At 44.5% G+C, this 20,361-nt stretch overlaps 1 protein-coding gene across 3 annotated transcripts in view; it reads left to right on the top strand.

Annotated features, from left to right (window-relative positions):
• The first annotated feature begins 1,445 nt into the window (after window positions 1-1,445).
• rcn3 (reticulocalbin 3, EF-hand calcium binding domain) overlaps window positions 1,446-20,361 on the top strand; it is a 30,105-nt gene continuing 11,189 nt past the window's right edge. The window contains exons 1-8 of one of the 3 annotated variants that reach the window (XM_013132707.4): window positions 2,113-2,197; window positions 4,598-4,820; window positions 7,135-7,328; window positions 14,111-14,283; window positions 15,559-15,619; window positions 15,893-15,984; window positions 17,606-17,713; window positions 18,512-18,684. In XM_013132707.4, the coding sequence (XP_012988161.1) occupies window positions 2,194-2,197; window positions 4,598-4,820; window positions 7,135-7,328; window positions 14,111-14,283; window positions 15,559-15,619; window positions 15,893-15,984; window positions 17,606-17,713; window positions 18,512-18,619 (963 nt within the window). In that variant the 5' untranslated portion in view covers window positions 2,113-2,193 and the 3' untranslated portion in view covers window positions 18,620-18,684. Of the gene's footprint in view, window positions 1,608-2,112; window positions 2,198-4,597; window positions 4,821-7,134; window positions 7,329-14,110; window positions 14,284-15,558; window positions 15,620-15,892; window positions 15,985-17,605; window positions 17,714-18,511; window positions 18,685-20,361 lie in introns of those variants that run through there. The other 2 variants (XM_013132708.4, XM_013132706.4) reach the window with 2 other exon arrangements.

Below are 20,361 nucleotides of genomic sequence, written 5' to 3' on the forward strand. Positions count from 1 at the left end.
AATTAATAATTAATAATTAATTAATCTGAGCTAAGAGATGGATGACAGAAAGAAATAATTTCCCTAAAAAACTATGAACGAAGACCATAAGATATGTCTGTAAATCAGTTTTTACATGTTTCTGCGTATGCTGCTTTTGTGTGAGTGAGTTTATGAGCATACATGTATCTTGTGTGTATACAAGTATATGTATGTGTGTACGTTACTTGAATATTCGTACAGCTTTAGGGCACATTTTTTCTGTGTCTTGTTAGTTCATCCCTGTCACCCTCTCTCCCTCTTTTTCATTGCTGGGGGGAGGAGGAGGGATGTCACCATAGCAACCACGCCGGGACAAATTAACATCAAGTCTTAAAAACAAAAAACAAGAACGTAGTGTGCGTGCGGGAGTGTGTATGTTTGTGTCTGTAAGTATGTGTGTGCGGGAGGGTTGTATGCATGCATGCATACGTAAATACGGTATGTAAACTCATGCTTACTGTCATTATCCCTTTTATAACTATTAACCCTGGGAATTTCCATAAAAGGGGAGGGGCTACATAGGTTTTGAAATATTAATTTATATCCATCTTTCACCTCGTCGTGAATTTCCTCCATTTCGACTCACACTCCTTTTATTCACTTTTGTCTTTCCCTCTTTCCTCTCGATCTCATCCTCTTTCGGCCTCCTTCCATCTCTTTTGCCGTTGTGTGCCCCCGGGCTACATTGTGGCACGTCCCCCCTTCATCCCGCCATCCCTCCCTCTCCCCTCTGCTCTCACTGCCCCTGTCACCTTCAATTGCTCCGTGGAACAAGACACCGCCTTGGGCGAGGGAAAAGAGGAGCGAGAGAGGACGGGAAGGGAGAAAGACAGAAAGGAAAAGAGAGAATAAATTCGAGCAGAGGGTAAACTATAGGCGGAGAGGTGTGCTAGAGAGGAGTGCGAGAGAAAGAACGAAAAAGAGAAACAGTTTGAAAAGGAAAGAGAGGATAGAAAAAAAACGGGAGAACGAGGGAGAGCGACAGAGAGAAGGAAATACAAGAAAGATGTGGATAGAGCAGGGGAGGAGGGGAGGAGTGTCTCATCCTGTGTTAAACTAACCAATAACAGCAAAACCTGCTGTAAAACACGATCTTGAGGAGCCCAAAACAGAACTATGATTTTGATTCCTGTTAACTTTGATTCATGTTAACCAATACTGCAAACGTTTGGTTCAATTTCCTATATCTGAGAAAGTAATTCTATTTCTACAGATTCTATTAACCTGAGCAAAACCCAAGAATGACAAATACAAGTTTTCTCTAAATAACACCAAGTGTTATTATGCAAAAAAATATAAGTAATGAAATTCATAATCATATATATGAATTAGCAATTATGCAATTATAAAAAAAATATTTCACTGGCCTTTATTTCAAGTAAAACTGAACTCCCTTGTAAATTCCACTATGCGGCACTAGGGCTCTAGCCGGGAAACCCAGGAGAACGGGGAAGAAAGAAGTCGGGAAACGGAAATAATTGCATTTGAAGGAAAAATAATAGGCCTATCTACTGTGATTTGGAAATAGCTAGTGCTGTTCAAACGGGATCCTACTCTGCCCCCAAGCGTTGGGTTTCCAGAACAAGGTATGTATATATTAGGCTATTTCACCATATCTATAATATTTTTATTATACCCCTTAATAACGAATGTGTATGCACTTCCCTTATATTGAATATCATGTTAGTCAGACGTTCCGATATTACTTGACATTTTCTTTTTTTACAGTGGGGAAAGGATGTGGTTTTCTGTCCTCCCTTGTTTTGATGAGTGAGATAGATGTCTTTAAGTTAAATTGGGTTTCAACTAACAGCGCTGCCATGCATTGGCGTATGATTACAAACTTCAAGTAACCTTTTATATTGCCCATTAAACGTTTAATCAAAAACCTGAAATAATATCCTCAAGTGCGTTCTGGTAGGGGAGTTTTGCTTAATCGCGCGCGTTCGCGTGTCAACGTGGCGCTTTAAACCCAATCACAATCTGTTTCGGGGTCCGTTACTCTCCCTTCCTCTTCTCTATTGGGTACTTTCATTGTCAGCTTGTTTGTGTTGGTCTACTGAGCAAGCGTAGTACCGCCTCCTTCATTGTAGAATTTAAAGAGGCAGAAGGGTGCCAACGCGTATCTTTACAAGCCCAGAAAAAAAGCGTGATTGAATCGTTTTTCCAAAAATGGGTAAGTAAAAAATGTATGACAATATGAAAGTTTAAAAGTATCTGCTCCAAACAAATTGAGTGAAAGGTTATGTGAGTTGTATTCTAAGTTGCACTTAAAACGTTATCTTAGCTTAATTAATTGACAGAACAGATGTAAGGGCATCTCATTTTGCAGCTTTTTAACTAAAATGTATTACAGACATGCTTTATGTAATTTGTAATTTGACTGAATATTCAGAAGTGTTCAGTAAATAGGACATTAAGGAAGTTATAAAAAATTAACAATTAAGTCGGTAGCCAACAAAATAGAGCACACAGGTTAAACAATCTTTTTTTATTTTGCTTTAAGTAAACAGTTTTGTGTAAATCTATCAATGGATGATTATTAGTGAGTCTTATAAATTTTGCCAAGTAGAATCTATTCCTATTTGTAGTGAAAGCCATACAGTTAGGTCAGGAAATATTTGGACACTGGTACAGTTTTCATAATTTTGGCTCTGTACGCCACCACGATGGATTTGAAATGAGACAACCGAGATGCAATTGAAGTGCAGACTTTAATTCAAGGGGTTTAACAAAAATAACGAATCAAACATTTAGCAATTGCAACCATTTTCATACACTGTCCCAATATTTCAGGGGTTAAAATTTTATTGGACAAATTAACACAATCATAAATAAATGTTCATTTTTAATACTTTGTCGAGAATCATTTGACTGCTAGAAGTCTGGAATGCATTAGAGATCACCAAACGCTGGGTTTCCCCTGTGATGCTTTGCCAGGTCTTTACTGCAACTGTCTTCAGTTGTTTATTGTTCATGGGTCTTTCTGCCTTAAGTTTTGTCTTCAAGGGTTGCTATCAGGTGGTTGACTCGGCCATTGCAGAATAATCCACTTCTTTGTCTTAAAAAACTCCTAGGTTGCTTTCGCAGTATGTTTTGGGTTGTTGTCCATCTGTAAAGTTAAACGCCATCCAATCAACTTTGTTGAATATGGCTGATTCTGAGCAGACTATATAACCCTATACACCTCAGAATCCATCCAGCTGCTTCTGTCTACTGTCACGTCATCAGTAAACACTAGTGAATCAGTGCCATTGGAAGCCATGCATCGCCATACCATCACACTGCTTACACTGTATTTTATAGCTAGATGATGTGCTGCTTCAGATCATGAGCCATTCCACCTTCAGTAGCTGCGTTATAGTAAGCCTAAAATAAAACTGTTCACGGTTATATTGCGACTATTTCTGGTGGATTTTCGATTTTCGTGTCCGTGCATGATTTTTGGGGTAATATAGGCTAGATCAAATCCCCTTGAGCAGTAAAAGAGTAGGGGTTTCCACGATTCTCTCATCTTTTCACTTGACGAAGAAATCAGTTACCGTCACCTATATTGATAATATATTGTATCAGTGTCATTAACAAATGAAAGAAAAACAAATGTTTTTGTGCCATGGCATTGTAAAGTTCATATTCAGTCTTGCTAGAAATTGCTCAATTCTTATGACTATTCCAAGTAGTAAGTTAGTAGATAATAAGCTAATAAGCTGTTAAAACAGCCAGTGGCAAAAGCCGTACATTTCATAGATGGTATTTGTGGTGAAGGTAAACTTAATAAGAAACGTTAGTTAGTTTAACACAATGCTTAATGGTGTCTAGCAAAATATTAAATCTTGGCGTAATGTTAATGCATGACAATATGATCCAATGTCGAGATGCTGAGCAAATGAATAGCACGTGGTGTAGTGGTTAAAGACACAGCAGTTTTGAATCTGGTGAGGGTAACAACCTTCTAATCATGGGCCAGCTGAATTAGGCTTTCCTAGTTATTTTTCTGGTTTCTTTCCATCATTCTGGTACAGGTTGATTTTAATTGAATCTGTCCAAAGAATGAAGATCCAGAACTGGGCTGGCTTTTTTAGATGTTTTTTGGCAGGGACTAATCTGGCCGCTCCTAATGTTCCTGCTATCTCTCTGATTGATTTTCTTTGCACCCTAAGGATGGCCTGTTTTACTTGCATTGAGAGCTCTTTGACCGCATGTTGTGGGTTCACAGCAATAGCTTCCACATATGAATGCCACACATGGAATCAACTCCAGACATTGTACCTGCTTTATTGCTGAATAAATAATGAAGGAATAGCCCACACCTGTCCATGAAACAGCTTTTAGTCAATTACTTTTGGTCCCTTGGAAAATGTTTGGCTACATATTAAAGAGCTGTTCCTAAACCCTTCCTCCAATTAAAGCTGAGAGATTGCACTTCAAGCCCATATTCATTATTTAACTGTATATTATAATATATTTTGGTAATCAGCCAAAATAACAAAACTTGTGTCCGTGTCCAATTATTTCTGGACCTAACTGTATGTTATGTATGCAATATTCTCTCTCTTCCTCTCACACCCTATTTCAGGACAGAAGATGCTGCTGAAGTCACTAGTATCCCTTATTCTTATCCTTGGGGTGGCAGTTGCCGTCCCGGCTAAAGAGAAGCGTGTACATCGACATGGTGACCTGAGTGACCACGCCCATGACGACACCACAGGTTTCCAGTACGACCACGAAGCCTTCCTGGGCAAAGAGGAAGCCAAGACATTCGACCAGCTGACCCCTGAGGAAAGCAAAGAGAAACTTGGGTATGTTATGTTACATATGACAACAACCCGGACTGCTTCTCAAAAAAGGTCTCTACACAATACTTTTTAATAAGGTCAACATTCCTTATTCTTGGACAAGAAAGTGGCGAAACCTAGAGGAGAGGGTTTTTGCACTGGATTTTAACCCATGCTGCAGTGGTAAATGTGCACCAGAAACGGCCCCATTTTTGACCACAGGTCATATTCCCTCTGTAGCACTACTGTAAACAGCGTCGGTAGGGCACTGTTTCCCTCTCCTGAGGCGCCGGACGGTTTGCCAGAATCTCTTCGAGGCCAGCCGATAGTCCTTCTACATGGCCTCACCGAACTCCTCCCAGGCCCGAGTTTTTGCCTCCACAACCACCCGGGCTGCAGTCCGCTTGGCCTGTCGGTACCCGTCAGCTGCCTCAGGAGTCCCACAAGCCAACCAGGCCTGATAGGACTCCTTCTTCAGCTTGACGGCATCTCTTACTTCCGGTGTCCACCACCGGGTTTCAGGGATTGCCCCCTCGACAGGCACCGGAGACCTTACGGCCACAGCTCCGAGCGGCTGCTTCGACAATGGCGGTTGAGAACATGGTCCACTCGGACTCAATATCTCCAACCTCCCTCGGGATCCAGTCGAAGCTCTGCCGGAGGTGGGGGGTCTCTCTGACAGGAGACTCGGCCAGACGTTCCCAGCAGACCCTTACAGTACTGCAGAGTCTGTCCAGCTTCCTCCCCCGCCATCGGATCCAACTCACCACCAGTTGGTGATCAGTTGACAGCTCCGCCCCTCTCTTCACCCGAGTGTCCAAGACATATGGTCGCAAGTCAGGTGAAACGACAACAAAGTCGATCATCGACCTGCGGCCTAGGGTGTCCTGGTGCCACGTGCACTGATGGACACCCTTATGCTTGAACATGGTGTTCGTTGTGGACAAACTGTGACTAGCACAGAAGTCCAATAACTGAACACCGCTCGGGTTCAGATCAGGGGGGCCGTTCCTCCCAATCATGCCCCTCCAGGTGTCACTGTCGTGGCCCACGTGGGCGTTGAAGTCCCCCAGTAGAACGATAGAGTCCCCAGTTGGAGCACTTTCCAGCACCCCTCCCAGAGCACCCCTCCCAGAGACTCCAAGAAGGTTGGGTACTATGCACTGCCATTCGGCCCGTAGGCACAAACAACAGTGATAGACCTATGCCCGACCCGTAGGCGCAGGGAAACGACCCTCTCGTTCACCGGGGTAAACTCCAACACATGGCGGCAGAGCTGGGGAGCTATAAGCAAACCCACACCAGACCGCCGCCTATCACCATGGGCAACTCCAGAGTGGTGAAGAGTCCATCCTCTCTCAAGGAGTGTGGTTCCAGAGCCCAAGCCGTGCGTAGAGGTGATCCCGACTACCTCTAGTCGGAACCTCTCAACCTCACGCACGATCTCAGGCTCCTTCCCAGCCAGCGAGGTGACGTTCCACTAGTTTCCGTGTCCAGGGATCGGGTGGTCTAGGCCCCCGCCTTCGACTGCCGCACGATCCTCTCCGCACCGGCCCCTTATGGTCCCTCCTGTGGGTGGTGAGCCCACGGGAAGGCGGCCCCATGTCACTCCTTCGGGCTGAGCCCGGCCGGGCCCCACGGGGAAAGGCCCGGCCACAAAGCGCTTGCATACGAGCCCCACCCCGGGCCTGGCTCCAGGGTGGGGCCCCGGCTGCGCCATACCGGGCGACGTCACAGAACTCATGATTTTATTCGTCATTAAGGGGGTTTTGAACCGCTCTTAGTCTGACCCGTCGCCTAGGACCTGTTTGCCTTGGGAGACCCTACCAGGGGCATATAGCCCCAGACAACATAGCTCCTAGGGTCACTCGGGAACTCAAACCCCTCCACCACGTTAAGGGGGCAGTTCATGGAGGCACTTCTTACTTCTTTCACTATTGTCTGCATTGAGGCTTTAGTTGTTTGTCCATTTAGTCACTTTCCCTATCTTTCTACACATTCATTCTCTGCTCACTCCTTCAACCACCGTATACTTTTGCCTTCTCTGACATCTAAGTACAGTTACTGTAATTGTGTCTATGTGAAGACTTGGTGCACCCTGTGTCTTTGCATTTAATCAAATGGGTTTTGAGATCTTGATACCATTAATTTTACATTTTAAGTAATTTAGTAGATGCTCTTATTGACTGTAACTTGCAGCAGTGAGCACATACATTTACATACATTTTTCATACCATCCATCTGTGGGAACTGAACCCACAAATCTGGAGTTACAAGCATCATGGTCCACCTACTGAACTCACTGAATTAACCTTGACATTTTGCATCCCTTCAACAGGAAGATTGTGGATCTCATAGACACGGACAAGGACGGTTTTGTGAGCCACGCCGAGCTGCACCAGTGGATCAAACACAGGCAGAGGAGGTACATCGAGGAGAATGTGATGAAGCACTGGAAAGAGTATGACCAGAACAAGGATGGGAAGATCGGCTGGGAGGAGTACAAGAACACTACCTACGGCTACTACCTGGGTATGACTGTGTGTGTGTGTGTGTGGGTCTGTGTGTAGGATTTACTTAACTTTTAGGGACCAGATCATTTGAACATTGAAACAAGAGCATTTCCCCTATCCATATTAAGAAAAAGGTTATTTTCAGCCTTTGTTTTGAGGTAAACATCAGAATTTAGGTTTAAGGGTTAAGGTTAAGAACTGCCACCTTAACGTGGTGGAGGGGTTTGAGTACCCGAGTGACCCTAGGAGCTATGTTGTCTGGGGCTATATGCCCCTGGTAGGGTCTCCCAAGGCAAACAGGTCTTAGGCGACGGGTCAGACTAAGTGCCGTTCAAAACCCCTTAATGAAGAATACAATTTTGAGTACCGTGACGTCGCCCGGTATGGCGCAGCCGGGGCCCCACCCCGGAGCCAGGCCCGGGGTTGGGGCTCGAATGCGAGCGCCTGGTGGCCAGGCCTTCCCCCATGGGGCCCGGCCGGGCTCAGCCCGAACGGGTGACGTGGGGCCGCCCTCCCGTGGGCTCACCACCCACAGGAGGGACCATAAGGGGCCGGTGCAAAGAGGATCGGGCGGCAGTCGAAGGCAGGGGCCTAGACAACCCGATCTCTGGACACGGAAACTGGCTCTAGGGACGTGGAATGTCACCTCGCTGGCGGGGAAGGAGCCTGAGTTAGTGCGTGAGGTTGAGAGGTTCCGATTAGAGGTAGTTGGGATCACCTCTACGCACGGCTTGGGCTCTGGAACCACACTCCTTGAGAGAGGATGGACTCTTCACCACTCTGGAGTTGCCCATGGTGAGAGGCGGCGGGCTGGTGTGGGTTTGCTCATAGCTCCCCAGCTCTGCCGCCATGTGTTGGAGTTTACCCCGGTGAACGAGAGGGTCGTTTCCCTGCGCCTACGGGTCGGGGATAGGTCTCTCACTGTTGTTTGTGCCTACGGGCCGAACGGCAGTGCAGAGTACCCGACCTTCTTGGAGTCTCTGGGAGGGGTGCTGGAAAGTGCTCCGACTGGGGACTCTATTGTTCTACTTGGGGACTTCAACGCCCACGTGGGCAACGACAGTGACACCTGGAGGGGCGTGATTGGGAGGAACGGCCCCCCTGATCTGAACCCGAGTGGTGTTCAGTTATTGGACTTCTGTGCTAGTCACAGTTTGTCCATAATGCTTGAACACCATGTTCAAGCATAAGGGTGTCCATCAGTGCACGTGGCACCAGGACACCCTAGGTCGCAGGTCGATGATTGACTTTGTTGTCGTCTCATCTGACCTGCGGCCGTATGTCTTGGAAACTCGGGTGAAGAGAGGGGCGGAGCTGTCAACTGATCACCACCTGGTGGTGAGTTGGATCCGATGGCGGGGGAGGAAGCTGGACAGACTCGGCAGGCCCAAGCGTACTGTAAGGGTCTGCTGGGAACGTCTGGCCGAGTCTCCTGTCAGAGAGATCTTTAACTCCCACCTCCGGCAGAGCTTCGACTGGATCCCGAGGGAGGTTGGAGATATTGAGTCCGAGTGGACCATGTTCTCCACCGCCATTGTCGAAGCGGCCGCTCGGAGCTGTGGCCGTAAGGTCTCCGGTGCCTGTCGAGGCGGCAATCCCCGAATCCGGTGGTGGACACCGGAAGTAAGGGATGCCGTCAAGCTGAAGAAGGAGTCCTATCAGGCCTGGTTGGCTTGTGGGACTCCTGACGCAGCTGACGGGTACCGACAGGCCAAGCGGGCTGCAGCCCGGGTGGTTGTGGAGGCAAAAACTCGGGCCTGGGAGGAGTTCGGTGAGGCCATGGAGAAGGACTATCGGCTGGCCTCGAAGAGATTCTGGCAAACCATCCGGCGCCTTAGGAGAGGGAAACAGTGCCCTACCAACGCTGTTTACAGTAGAGGTGGGCAGCTGTTGACCTCAACTGAGGATGTCGTCGGGCGGTGGAAGGAGTACTTCGAGGATCTCCTCAATCCCGCTGACATGTCTTTCATTGAGGAAGCAGAGGATGAGGGCTCAGAGGTGGACTCGTCCATCACCCGGGCTGAAGTCACAGAGGTGGTCAAGAAACTCCTCGGTGGCAAGGCACCGGGGGTGGATGAGATCCGCCCTGAGTACCTCAAGTCTCTGGATGTTGTGGGGCTGTCTTGGTTGACACGCCTGTGCAACATCGCGTGGCGGTCGGGGACAGTGCCTCTGGGATGGCAGACCGGGGTGGTGGTCCCTCTTTTTAAGAAGGGGGACCGGAGGGTGTGTTCCAACTATAGGGGGATCACACTTCTCAGCCTGCCCGGGAAAGTCTATGCCAGGGTTCTGGAGAGGAGAATACGGCCGATAGTAGAACCTCGGATTCAGGAGGAACAGTGTGGTTTTCGTCCGGGCCGTGGAACACTGGACCAGCTCTATACCCTCTACGAGGTGTTGGAGGGTTCATGGGAGTTTGCCCAACCAATCCACATGTGTTTTGTGGATTTGGAGAAGGCATTCGACTGTGTCCCTCGCGGCATCTTGTGGAGGGTGCTTGGGGAATATGGGGTCCTGGGTCCTTTGCTAAGGGCTGTCAGGTCCCTATACAACCGAAGCAGGAGCTTGGTCCGCATTGCCGGCAGTAAGTCAGACTTGTTCCCAGTGCATGTTGGACTCCGGCAGGGCTGCCCTTTGTCACCGGTTCTGTTTGTAATTTTTATGGACAGAATTTCTAGGCGCAGCCAGGGGCCGGAGGGTGTCAGGTTTGGGGACCACACGATTTCGTCTCTGCTCTTTGCAGATGATGTTGTCGTGTTGGCCCCTTCTAACCAGGACCTTCAGCATGCACTGGGACGGTTTGCAGCCGAGTGTGAAGTGGTGGGGATGAAAATCAGTACCTCCAAATCCGAGGCCATGGTCCTCAGTCGGAAAAGGGTGGCTTGCCCACTTCAGGTTGGTGGAGAGTGCCTGCCTCAACAGGAGGAGTTAAAGTATCTAGGGGTCTTGTTCACGAGTGAGGGAAGGATGGAACGGGAGATTGACAGACGGATCGGTGCAGCTTCTGCAGTAATGCAGTCGATGTATCGGTCTGTCGTGGTGAAGAAAGAGCTGAGCCGCAAGGCGAAGCTCTCGATTTACCAGTCAATCTACGTTCCTACTCTCACCTATGGTCATGAGCTTTGGGTCATGACCGAAAGGACAAGATCCCGGATACAGGCGGCCGAAATGAGTTTTCTCTGCAGGGTGGCTGGGCGATCCCTTAGAGATAGGGTGAGAAGCTCGGTCACCCGGGAGGAGCTCAGAGTAGAGCCACTGCTCCTCCACATCGAGAGGGGTCAGCTGAGGTGGCTTGGGCATCTTTTTCGGATGCCTCCGGAACGCCTTCCTGGGAAGGTGTTCCGGTCCCGTCCCACCGGGAGGAGACCCCGGGGAAGACCTAGGACACGCTGGAGGGACTATGTCTCCCGGCTGGCCTGGGAACGCCTCGGTGTCCCCCGGAAGAGCTAGAGGAAGTGTCTGGGGAGAGGGAAGTCTGGGCATCCCTGCTTAGACTGCTGCCCCCGCGACCCGGCCCCGGATAAGCGGAAGAAGATGGATGGATGGATGGAGGTTATGTTTAAGGTTAAGGGAGATTAATGTCATGTTAAGGGTTAGGCTTAGGAAAATATTGGGGAAAGTAGAATGTAAAATATGTGTGTGGGTGTGCGTGTTCAGGTATTTACCAAAAGATCCCTGCTTGTAAAACAAGGAACATTTGGGGACATTTTGTCACTCCCCATGAGGAAATAGGCTATTTTCTGAACATCCTAGTCCTTGAGCTAACACTATATTATTCAGAATGACTTAAATACATTATTGATTGCATACATGTAGTACCTATATAGTTATTATTTCTTTGTTACAGCAGTTAGGAGAAGGGATGAATGAGCCAATTGGAAGCAAGTGATAATTAGGGGGCCATGATGATATGAGGGCCAGATGAAGCCACGACACCTCTACATTTTGCATAAGTGCCATGGGAAATTTAGTGACCAGAGGGAATCAGGACACCTGTTAATGATGGCACTCTATGCAGGGCAATGTCCCGTACAATGTCCCCCTTACAGCTCTTGGGTATATTGGGATTTGATATTTAGACCAGAGGGAACAGTGCCTTCAGAAGCAAGCAAGCAGTTGTTCTATGCTGCTGCTAGGTGTTTGGTTTAGTGTAAAATGTATGTCTGGGATTCGAATTCCGAGTTAGGTTTAGAGTTGTAAGTTATGGTTAAGTTTAGGAGATAAGGAACATTGCATTTTTAAATCATGTTTTGGGTCCCTGCAAGGATTGTAAAATAAAATGTATGTAGCCTGATGTTCAGGTGTATGAGCAAGTGGTGGGGTTTTAAAGCATAGTCTTAATCTACTACGGACGTAACTACTAATTACTAAGATATATAAATAATCTGGGTGTTATAGATTGTTAATGTGATGTGAAGGGTTTGACAAAGCCAAGACAGAATTTATGAAGGCTCTAATCTGCTCTATAGTTACAGCATTTACATTTTAGCAGACTCTTATCCAGAGCCACTTACAGTAGAGAGTTCATACAGAATCATAACAACATGATATGAGGAGAGGTTAGTCTAAAGCAGGGCTCATTGCCTCTTACCCTACGATGGCCAGAGCCTTCTGGTTTTCTGTTATAGCTCATCATTAATTTGACAGTCCTGGTGTCTCAGATCTCAGTGAGTCTCTGATTAGAGTGTTTCAATGAAAGAATTGAATGGAACTTGCTTCAAGGGCCAGAGTTGATAACCCCTGAGAGCTTCACACAGAATCCTGAGAAGTCAACATGGTTAACAGATTTAATTCTGATATACACTCACCTAAAGGATTATTAGGAACACCTACATTTCTCATGAATGCAATTATCTAATCAACCAATCACATGGCAGTTGCTTCAATGCATTTAGGGGTGTGGTCCTGGTCAAGACAATCTCCTGAACTCCAAACTGAATATCAGAATGGGAAAGAAAGCAATTTTGAGCATGGCATGGTTGTTGGTGCCAGACGGGCCGGTCTGAGTATTTCACTATCTGCTCAGTTACTGGGATTTTCACGCACAACAGGGTTTACAAAGAATGTTTTGAAAAGTGAAAAACATCTAGTATGTGGCAGTCCTGTGGGCGAAAATGCCTTGTTGATGCTAGAGGTCAGAGGAGAATGGGCCGACTGATTCAAGCTAATAGAAGAGCAACTTTGACTGAAATAACCACTCGTTACAACCTAGGTATGCAGCAAAGCATTTGTGAAGCCACAACACGCACAACCTTGAGGTGGATGGGCTACAACAGCAGAAGACCCCACCGGGTACCACTCATCTCCACTACAAATAGGAAAAAGAGGCTACAATTTGCACGAGCTCACCAAAATTGGACAGTTGAAGACTGGAAGAATGTTGCCTGGTCTGATGAGTCTTGATTTCTGTTGAGACATTCAGATGGTGAGTCAGCATTTGGCGTAAACAGAATGAGAACATGGATCCATCATGCCGTTACCACTGTGCAGGCTGGTGGTGGTGGTGTAATGGTGTGGGGGATGTTTTCTTGGCACACTTTAGGCCCCTTAGTGCCAATTGGGCATTGCTTAAATGCCACGGCCTACCTGAGCATTGTTTCTGACCATGTCCATCCATTTATGACCACCATGTACCCATCCTCTGATGGCTACTTCCAGCAGGATAATGCACCATGTCACAAAGCTCAAATCATTTCAAATTGGTTTCTTGAACATGACAATGAGTTCATTGTACTGAAATGGCCCCCACAGTCACCAGATCTCAACCCAATAGAGCATCTTTGGGATGTGGTGGAACGGGAGCTTCGTGCCCTGGATGTGCATCCCACAAATCTCCATCAACTGCAAGATGCTATCCTATCAAAATGGGCCAACATTTCTAAAGAATGCTTTCAGCACCTTGTTGAATCAATGCCATGTAGAATTAAGGCAGTTCTGAAGGCGAAAGGGGGTCAAACACAGTATTAGTATGGTGTTCCTAATAATCCTTTAGGTGAGTGTATTTTAGTCATTAATAGATGCTCTCCCACAGATAGACTTACAGGAGCAATTAAGTTTAACTGCCTTGCTCAAGGGCTGAAGAACTGATTTTTCTCATTGCGGGCTCTATCGTTTGATCCAGCAAGATGCCCTGAACGCATGGTTATTTGCCACCTGACATGAAATAGTGGTATCACCTAAATGCTTTTATTGTAAAGGCAAAGGTAAGAAAAGGAGTGAAAGTGGTTCTTATCAGGTTGAATACAGATCATGTAAGGGATTTAAGGTTGGGAGAACTCGTTATAGACTCAAAATTACGCTGCCTTTAGACAGATTTTCTCCCACACAAATTAATCACACCAGAACTTCTTGATGTGATTGGTCAAAAGACCAATTAAATGGAAAAAATCTGGATTGGGTTGCTTGTGTATACAGCAAATTGTTGACAAACCACTTTGGAACAGATTTTAGTAGGCTAGCCGATGACTTCAGTATACCCCAGAGTATTCAATCTGATGTGCTGATTCAGAATCACTTTGACATTTTAGCAATTTAGCAGACAACCTTACTCAGAATGATGTATAGGAACAATAAGCAATTAACAGCTTAAAAAAATATATAAAAATCTTGCCAGCTTAGGGACTCCATCGAGCAACCTTTTGGTTTCTAGTTTGATGCTCTAACCACTAGGTGATTTTGTCTCTAAGGCCATAATGCCTAAGGTACTTAGGAGGGTCATAGATCAGCAACTTCTACTCTGAGATGTTATTTTCTTTACCAAGCCATGTCTTGACATTGAAAAGAGTCCTGTGCCTCCTGCAGACGAGGAGTTTGATGACGTCGAAGACAAATCTAGCTACAAGGCCATGCTGACCAGAGACGAGAGGCGCTTCAGGTCAGCTGACCGTGATGGAGACGGCGTAGCCACCAAAGATGAGTTCACCGCCTTCCTTCACCCTGAGGAGTACGACCACATGAAGGCTGTCGTTATACAGGTCAGTCAGAGGACCTGGGGCCAGTTGCAGGATCGATCAGTTGGAACATACAGACGGTACATATTTTTTTCTGGACCGCGTAAGCGGAGCCGGCCAAGAAGTGGTTATGTCTCTTTCTTACCTACCTACTGTCCCACCGTTTTTAAATAGCTTAGTGGTTAGAGATGTGGACCTGCAACCAATAGGTCCCGTGTTTGAATCTCGTTACAGTCAAAGAAAATAATGCATTAGGATTTGTTCTGGATAGACAAAAAACGTAGCTGGCTACAACCTTCAGTAGCTGGGTTATAGTAGGCCTAAAATAAAACCGTTTGTGGTTATATTGTGACTATTTCTGGTGGATTTTTGAAGTACGCATCCGTGCATGGTTTTTTGGTCAGGATAGACAAAAAGTGAATGGCTATAACCTTCAGTAGCAACATTATAGTAAGCCTAAAATAAACTGTTTACGGTTATATTGTGACTATTTTTGGTGGATTTTTGAAGTACGCATCCGTGCATGGTTTTTTGGTCAGGATAGACAAAAAGTTAATGGCTATAACCTTCAGTAGCAACATTATAGTAAGCCTAAAATAAACTGTTTACGGTTATATTGTGACTATATTTGGTGGATTTTTGAAGTACGCATCCGTGCATGATTTCTGGGGTAATATGGGCTAGATCAAAACCCCTTTGGCAGTGATTCTCTCTTCTTTTCACTTGACGAAATAGTCAGTTATCGTCACCTATATTGATAGTAATTGTATCAATGTCATTCACGAATGAAAGAAAAACAAATGTTTTTGTGACATGAAATAGCTTTGGCTGTGTAAACTTCATATTCAGTCTTGCTAGAAATTGCTCAATTCTTATGACTATTCCAAGTAGTAATTTAGATATTAGTAAGCCTATTACTAATTAATACGTTGTTAAAACGGCCAGTGGCAAAAGACGTACATTTCATAGATGCTATTTGTGGTGGAGCTCAACTTAATAAGAAACGTTAGTCAGTTTTACATAATACTTAATGGTGTCTAGCAAACTATTCAAACTTGGCGTGATGTTAATGAGTGACAAAATGATCAAATGTCAATATGCTATACTGACATTGGCTTTATGTGTAGCACCATGATGTAGTGGTTAAGGACTCAGCTACTTACGTGGGTGACCCGGATTCTAATCCAGTGAGGGCAACAACATTTATCACTTTCAATTGCAGGCTAGTTGAACTAGGCTTGCCTGGTTCCTTTTCTGGTTTTCTCCTACTTCTAAACTACTACATTTGTTTTGCTTCAGGAAACCGTAGAAGATATTGACAAGAACAGGGATGGAAAGATCAGCATGGATGAATACATTGGTGAGTCGTTCCTTAAACTTTAAACAAACATAATATCTGTTTTCATACGTCTCCTCAGGGACCCTCCAATGTTTCTTAATATTCCAGCCCTGAACTAGGCTCGCTTGGTTCATCACGTCAAGGGGTTAGTTGATAAGTTTAATAAAATCTGCTAGCTCTAGAATAACTCAAACACATTGAGGGACTTGGGGTGTCCTAGATTTGACAACACCAGGAGAAGACTTCAGAACCTACAGTGTCTATTGTATGAACTGTAACCTCTCTCTTCTGCAGGGGATATGTTCACACCTGAGAAAGGAGAGAGTGAACCAGACTGGGTGCTGACAGAGAAAAAACACTTCTCAGAGTTTAGGGACCTGAACAAGGTACACCAGTTCTTTGGAATGACCAGGAACCTCACAATACAGTCTAGCAAGACAGGGATCTTGGTGTATTCTAGACGTTTTTCTCATTGAAACTGTTCTTCAAAAAGTGCTTTTTAAAGGGTTCCTTAAATAACTTTATGAAAATACCCATTGAGATTTTTTGCTTGACTAACTTGTAAAATGTAAGAGCCTTTGTTAATCAATACATATCATATCGGTACCTAAGTATTGTGTACAATATTAACACAATACTTAGTTGCCAATACAATATGTATTGGGATTATCATGATACTAAAATGTATGGGGATTTGATGTTTCAAACATTGCTCAACATATGTCTACTGCAGAGTAAAAGAAAAGTATTCCATTAGCCATGTTGAAATGTATTCCCTATTTAAGTAGACGGAGTACACACATATTTAAGAAAATAGATATGTGTTGGTATGCAGCGACCAGGATTCAAACTCATGAGTGACTTAAACCACAAGTGTAATCAACAGAGTATCACAGGAGTTTGTGACATCTACACAAATTCCGCATTAAAAAATCATGACATGCACACTTAAAAGGCACATGATTTTCGAGTGACCGTAAAAGCCAGTTTATTTTGTGTGCAGGACACAATTTTCTTAATGATTCCTGTCATATACGGATCTAGTTTTTATGTATATTACGTGACTTTATTCATAATTTCTTTCAGCAACAGCTTCAGTTTCTCATGTGTATTACACAAATGTCTTTATAATGCATTTAATACAATACATTGGCTATTGATCCTGCATATACTGTAGCCCGTGTGCACAAATACTGCTATATATTTATTTGGAACACATTTGATCTGGGAAGGGATGGGAATATGTTTCAGGCTGCGTAATGAAGGTCTCAGTATAGACTACGTGTAAGGTAACAAAATAATTAACAAACAAATAATTATTTCACTTTGACAGCTGCAGAAAATGTGTGTCATGTACACGAAAAGTGGTTGTCTACAGTACGAGGTTTGCCATAGGAGAAGAAAATCGTGTCCTACACATGAAAAAAATGCCTTTTACGTGTTCATGTCATGATTTTCTAATACGGAATTCATGTAGATGTCACGAAATCCTGTGATACTGTGCTAGTGTAACAGGTCTACGAGTTGTTGTATTGTCAGGATGGTTTGTAACAGGTCTACGAGTTGTTGTATTGTCAGGATGGTTTGTAACAGGTCTACGAGTTGTTGTATTGTCAGGATGGTTTGTAACAGGTCTACGAGTTGTTGTATTGTCAGGATGGTTTGTAACAGGTCTACGAGTTGTTGTATTGTCAGGATGGTTTGTAACAGGTCTACGAGTTGTTGTATTGTCAGGATGGTTTGTAACAGGTCTACGAGTTGTTGTATTGTCAGGATGGTTTGTAACAGGTCTACGAGTTGTTGTATTGTCAGGATGGTTTGTAACAGGTCTACAAGTTGTTGTATTGTCAGGATGGTTTGTAACAGGTCTACGAGTTGTTGTATTGTCAGGATGGTTTGTAACAGGTCTACGAGTTGTTGTATTGTCAGGATGGTTTGTAACAGGTCTATAGGTTGTTGTGTTGTAAGGATGGTTTGTAACAGGTCTATGGATTGTTGTGTTGTAAGGATGGTTTCCTGGATAATCACGAGGTGGCTGAGTGGATCCTGCCTGGAGAGATTGACCACACTGACAACGAAGCCAAGCACCTCATCCACGAAACAGACACAGACAAGGTATGCCCCAGTCCCACTATCCCAATAACTCCAACCATTAGCTCAACCACTCGATCCCTGTATTTACCCTTACACAGTTTCTTTCACACTTGCGTTTACTCCCGAGGCCGCTACTCTTTTCACGCAAACAAAGCAACAGAGCGTTGTGTACTGTTTGTTCCAAAATTGGAGACACACAAAAGTGTAAAACGGTTTGTAAAAATCTGTTTGCGTAGTTTGTTTGATGTAGAGCCCTTAACTTCCTTACAAAATCCTCATAACACCCTGTGGCTAAAGTCTACTGTATTGGGTGATAATGTGCGCATCTTTACATTACCATGAGTGAATATGCCTTGGCGTCTGTGCTAACATTACAAGAACAGGCTCCAGGCTATGTATTTAAGTTTGATATTCAGTAGTGTTTATTTAAATAAAAAAGGGTACACAAGGTCCTTTTTACTAGGGTGCTACTTTGGCACTGTAGGGTTTGATGCAGCCATTTGAGATGCATGAGGGACTCATTAGTCTGGATGCTGTTTCAGGGCTCTTTCACAGCTCAGGTCACATAACACGCTCAGCCTGGGCATGGATAACAATCACCATAATGGAATTAATTGGGGGTAATGACCTGTTAATTAAAATGAATCTTTCTCTCCATCCATGTTCTTTCATTTCTGCTGCCCTGCATTTCACCCTGTTATCTATCCTCATCTTATCAAACATTTTAATTTCCCACATTTTTTGCTATCTCCTTTCTTCCTCCTCAATCATGACTTCAATGAATGGTGATGTGCTCCCTTTCATGATTGGATGAAACAGGACGAAAGAATAACCAAGGAGGAGATTCTGGCCAATTGGAACATGTTTGTGGGGAGCCAGGCGACCAATTATGGAGAGGATCTCACCAGGCGACATGACGAGCTTTGATGACGTTTTGCGAAAGGCACAGGGAAGGGTTCAGTGGGGGAGGGGTTCTGGGAGGGGAAGGGTTCAGTGGAGGAGGGGTTCTGGGAGGGGAAGGGTTCAGTGGAGGAGGGGTTCTGGGGTGGGATGGGAGGGTTGGGGCTTTCCTAAATAGATATGGGTGTTCTGTATTGGGAAAGGGCACATGGACAGCTCTGTTACCATTAAGGATTTGGGGAGGGGGTAGTGCTGGAGGGGGAAATGTCTGGGGTCATATTTATACTGTTGAACACACATTTTCTGTGGGTGGTCAAGGGAGCGTGGAGATACGAGATGGCAGTGTTTACACATACAGAGATAGCCATGAATGGTTTGCTCACAAAAGCCTGTTTATACCTGGTCCAGATATTATCCATTTACACTTATGTAGAAGATCTGATTGTAATCATTGAGTCTTTTAATAATCTATTCCTGTCAAAAATGTGGGGAGAATCAGAATGTGGTCATCAACAGGACAAGGAGGATATGTTATCGCTAGGTATGAATGGGATTAACACTCCAACCAAATAACCAATTGTGAACACAAACAAAGGTATTGATTTAATAAGGTATTTTTTTAAATGCACCATTGATACACAAAGGGAAAGTCGATGAGATGAAAGTGAATGACACTGTCTGGAAACATTTTTCTCTCTGTGAATTTGAAATAAAACCATGTTGGTTTTTCTACAAAGAAGTATTTCTTTTTTTTAACATTAATTATCCAATTGCTGACACTGATTAAAACAACTCAGGTTAGGATGTTATACTATTAATTTAACCAAAATGTATTCTTTATTGATAGGGATTAAAATATTACAAAGCTGTTCTCTTGTAAAATAAAAAAAATAAAAAAACAGGCACACACAAATAAGTTATTAGAGGCTGTGACTAAGGAAGTGCTACACAAATAAAGGGAAAGTATTTATGAAATTCAAGGTATTTGTTAGGGGGAGAAAAAATTGCTATCAACCATCTGAAAATTCATATTGAAGCCATTGATGCCTTAACTTTGTCACCCCATATGATACTGTTGTTAGCCAATGAATAACTAAGAGTTTTACAGAGACCACAACTTTATTTTTGTAGCCCACTGAGCCTGTTTGAGTTGAAGAACATGGGAGGGATCACTGTTCACAATCCTTCCAGATCTGCCTTCATCCATTCAATTTTGAATGGACTTTCACTCCAGAAACCAAACGGCTATTGTGATAATTTATTAGCCAACTAATCTGTTCTTTGTGGATCTGTACAGAGCCGGATCTAGACATAGAACTGCTTAGGGCACTGACCGCTAGGGGGAACCAGGCCACTAGACAAAAGGGGGCCCCAAATACAATTTTGATTAGGGTCCCAAAAATACAATACCCGACACTCAATCTGTATTTGCGCTTAAGGTTGTTGTCTTGCTGGGGGTTGTGGCAAACGTGTGTGCATGACCTATATTTATTTTTATTGCATATTGACTTCAATGACTCTGAATTTTAGCAAGGCACAACAGTTTATAGATAGGTTGATAATTATCAAAGTCACTAGCATTTCCACCTTAATGCACGTGAGTGGTTTTCCACATTAGAAATGAATGTTTGATTAACAAGGCATCAGTAAACATGTTGTTCCCTGCATTTGTTGTTTTACCGTAATACCAGGCTAACCATTGATCTTTCATGGGGATATGTATTCAGATATTCTTGAGAATTGCTCTGACCACTGGGCTACGCAGCAGT

The sequence above is a fragment of the Esox lucius genome, chromosome 11 (assembly GCF_011004845.1).
Source record: "Esox lucius isolate fEsoLuc1 chromosome 11, fEsoLuc1.pri, whole genome shotgun sequence".
Lineage (NCBI taxonomy): Eukaryota > Metazoa > Chordata > Actinopteri > Esociformes > Esocidae > Esox > Esox lucius.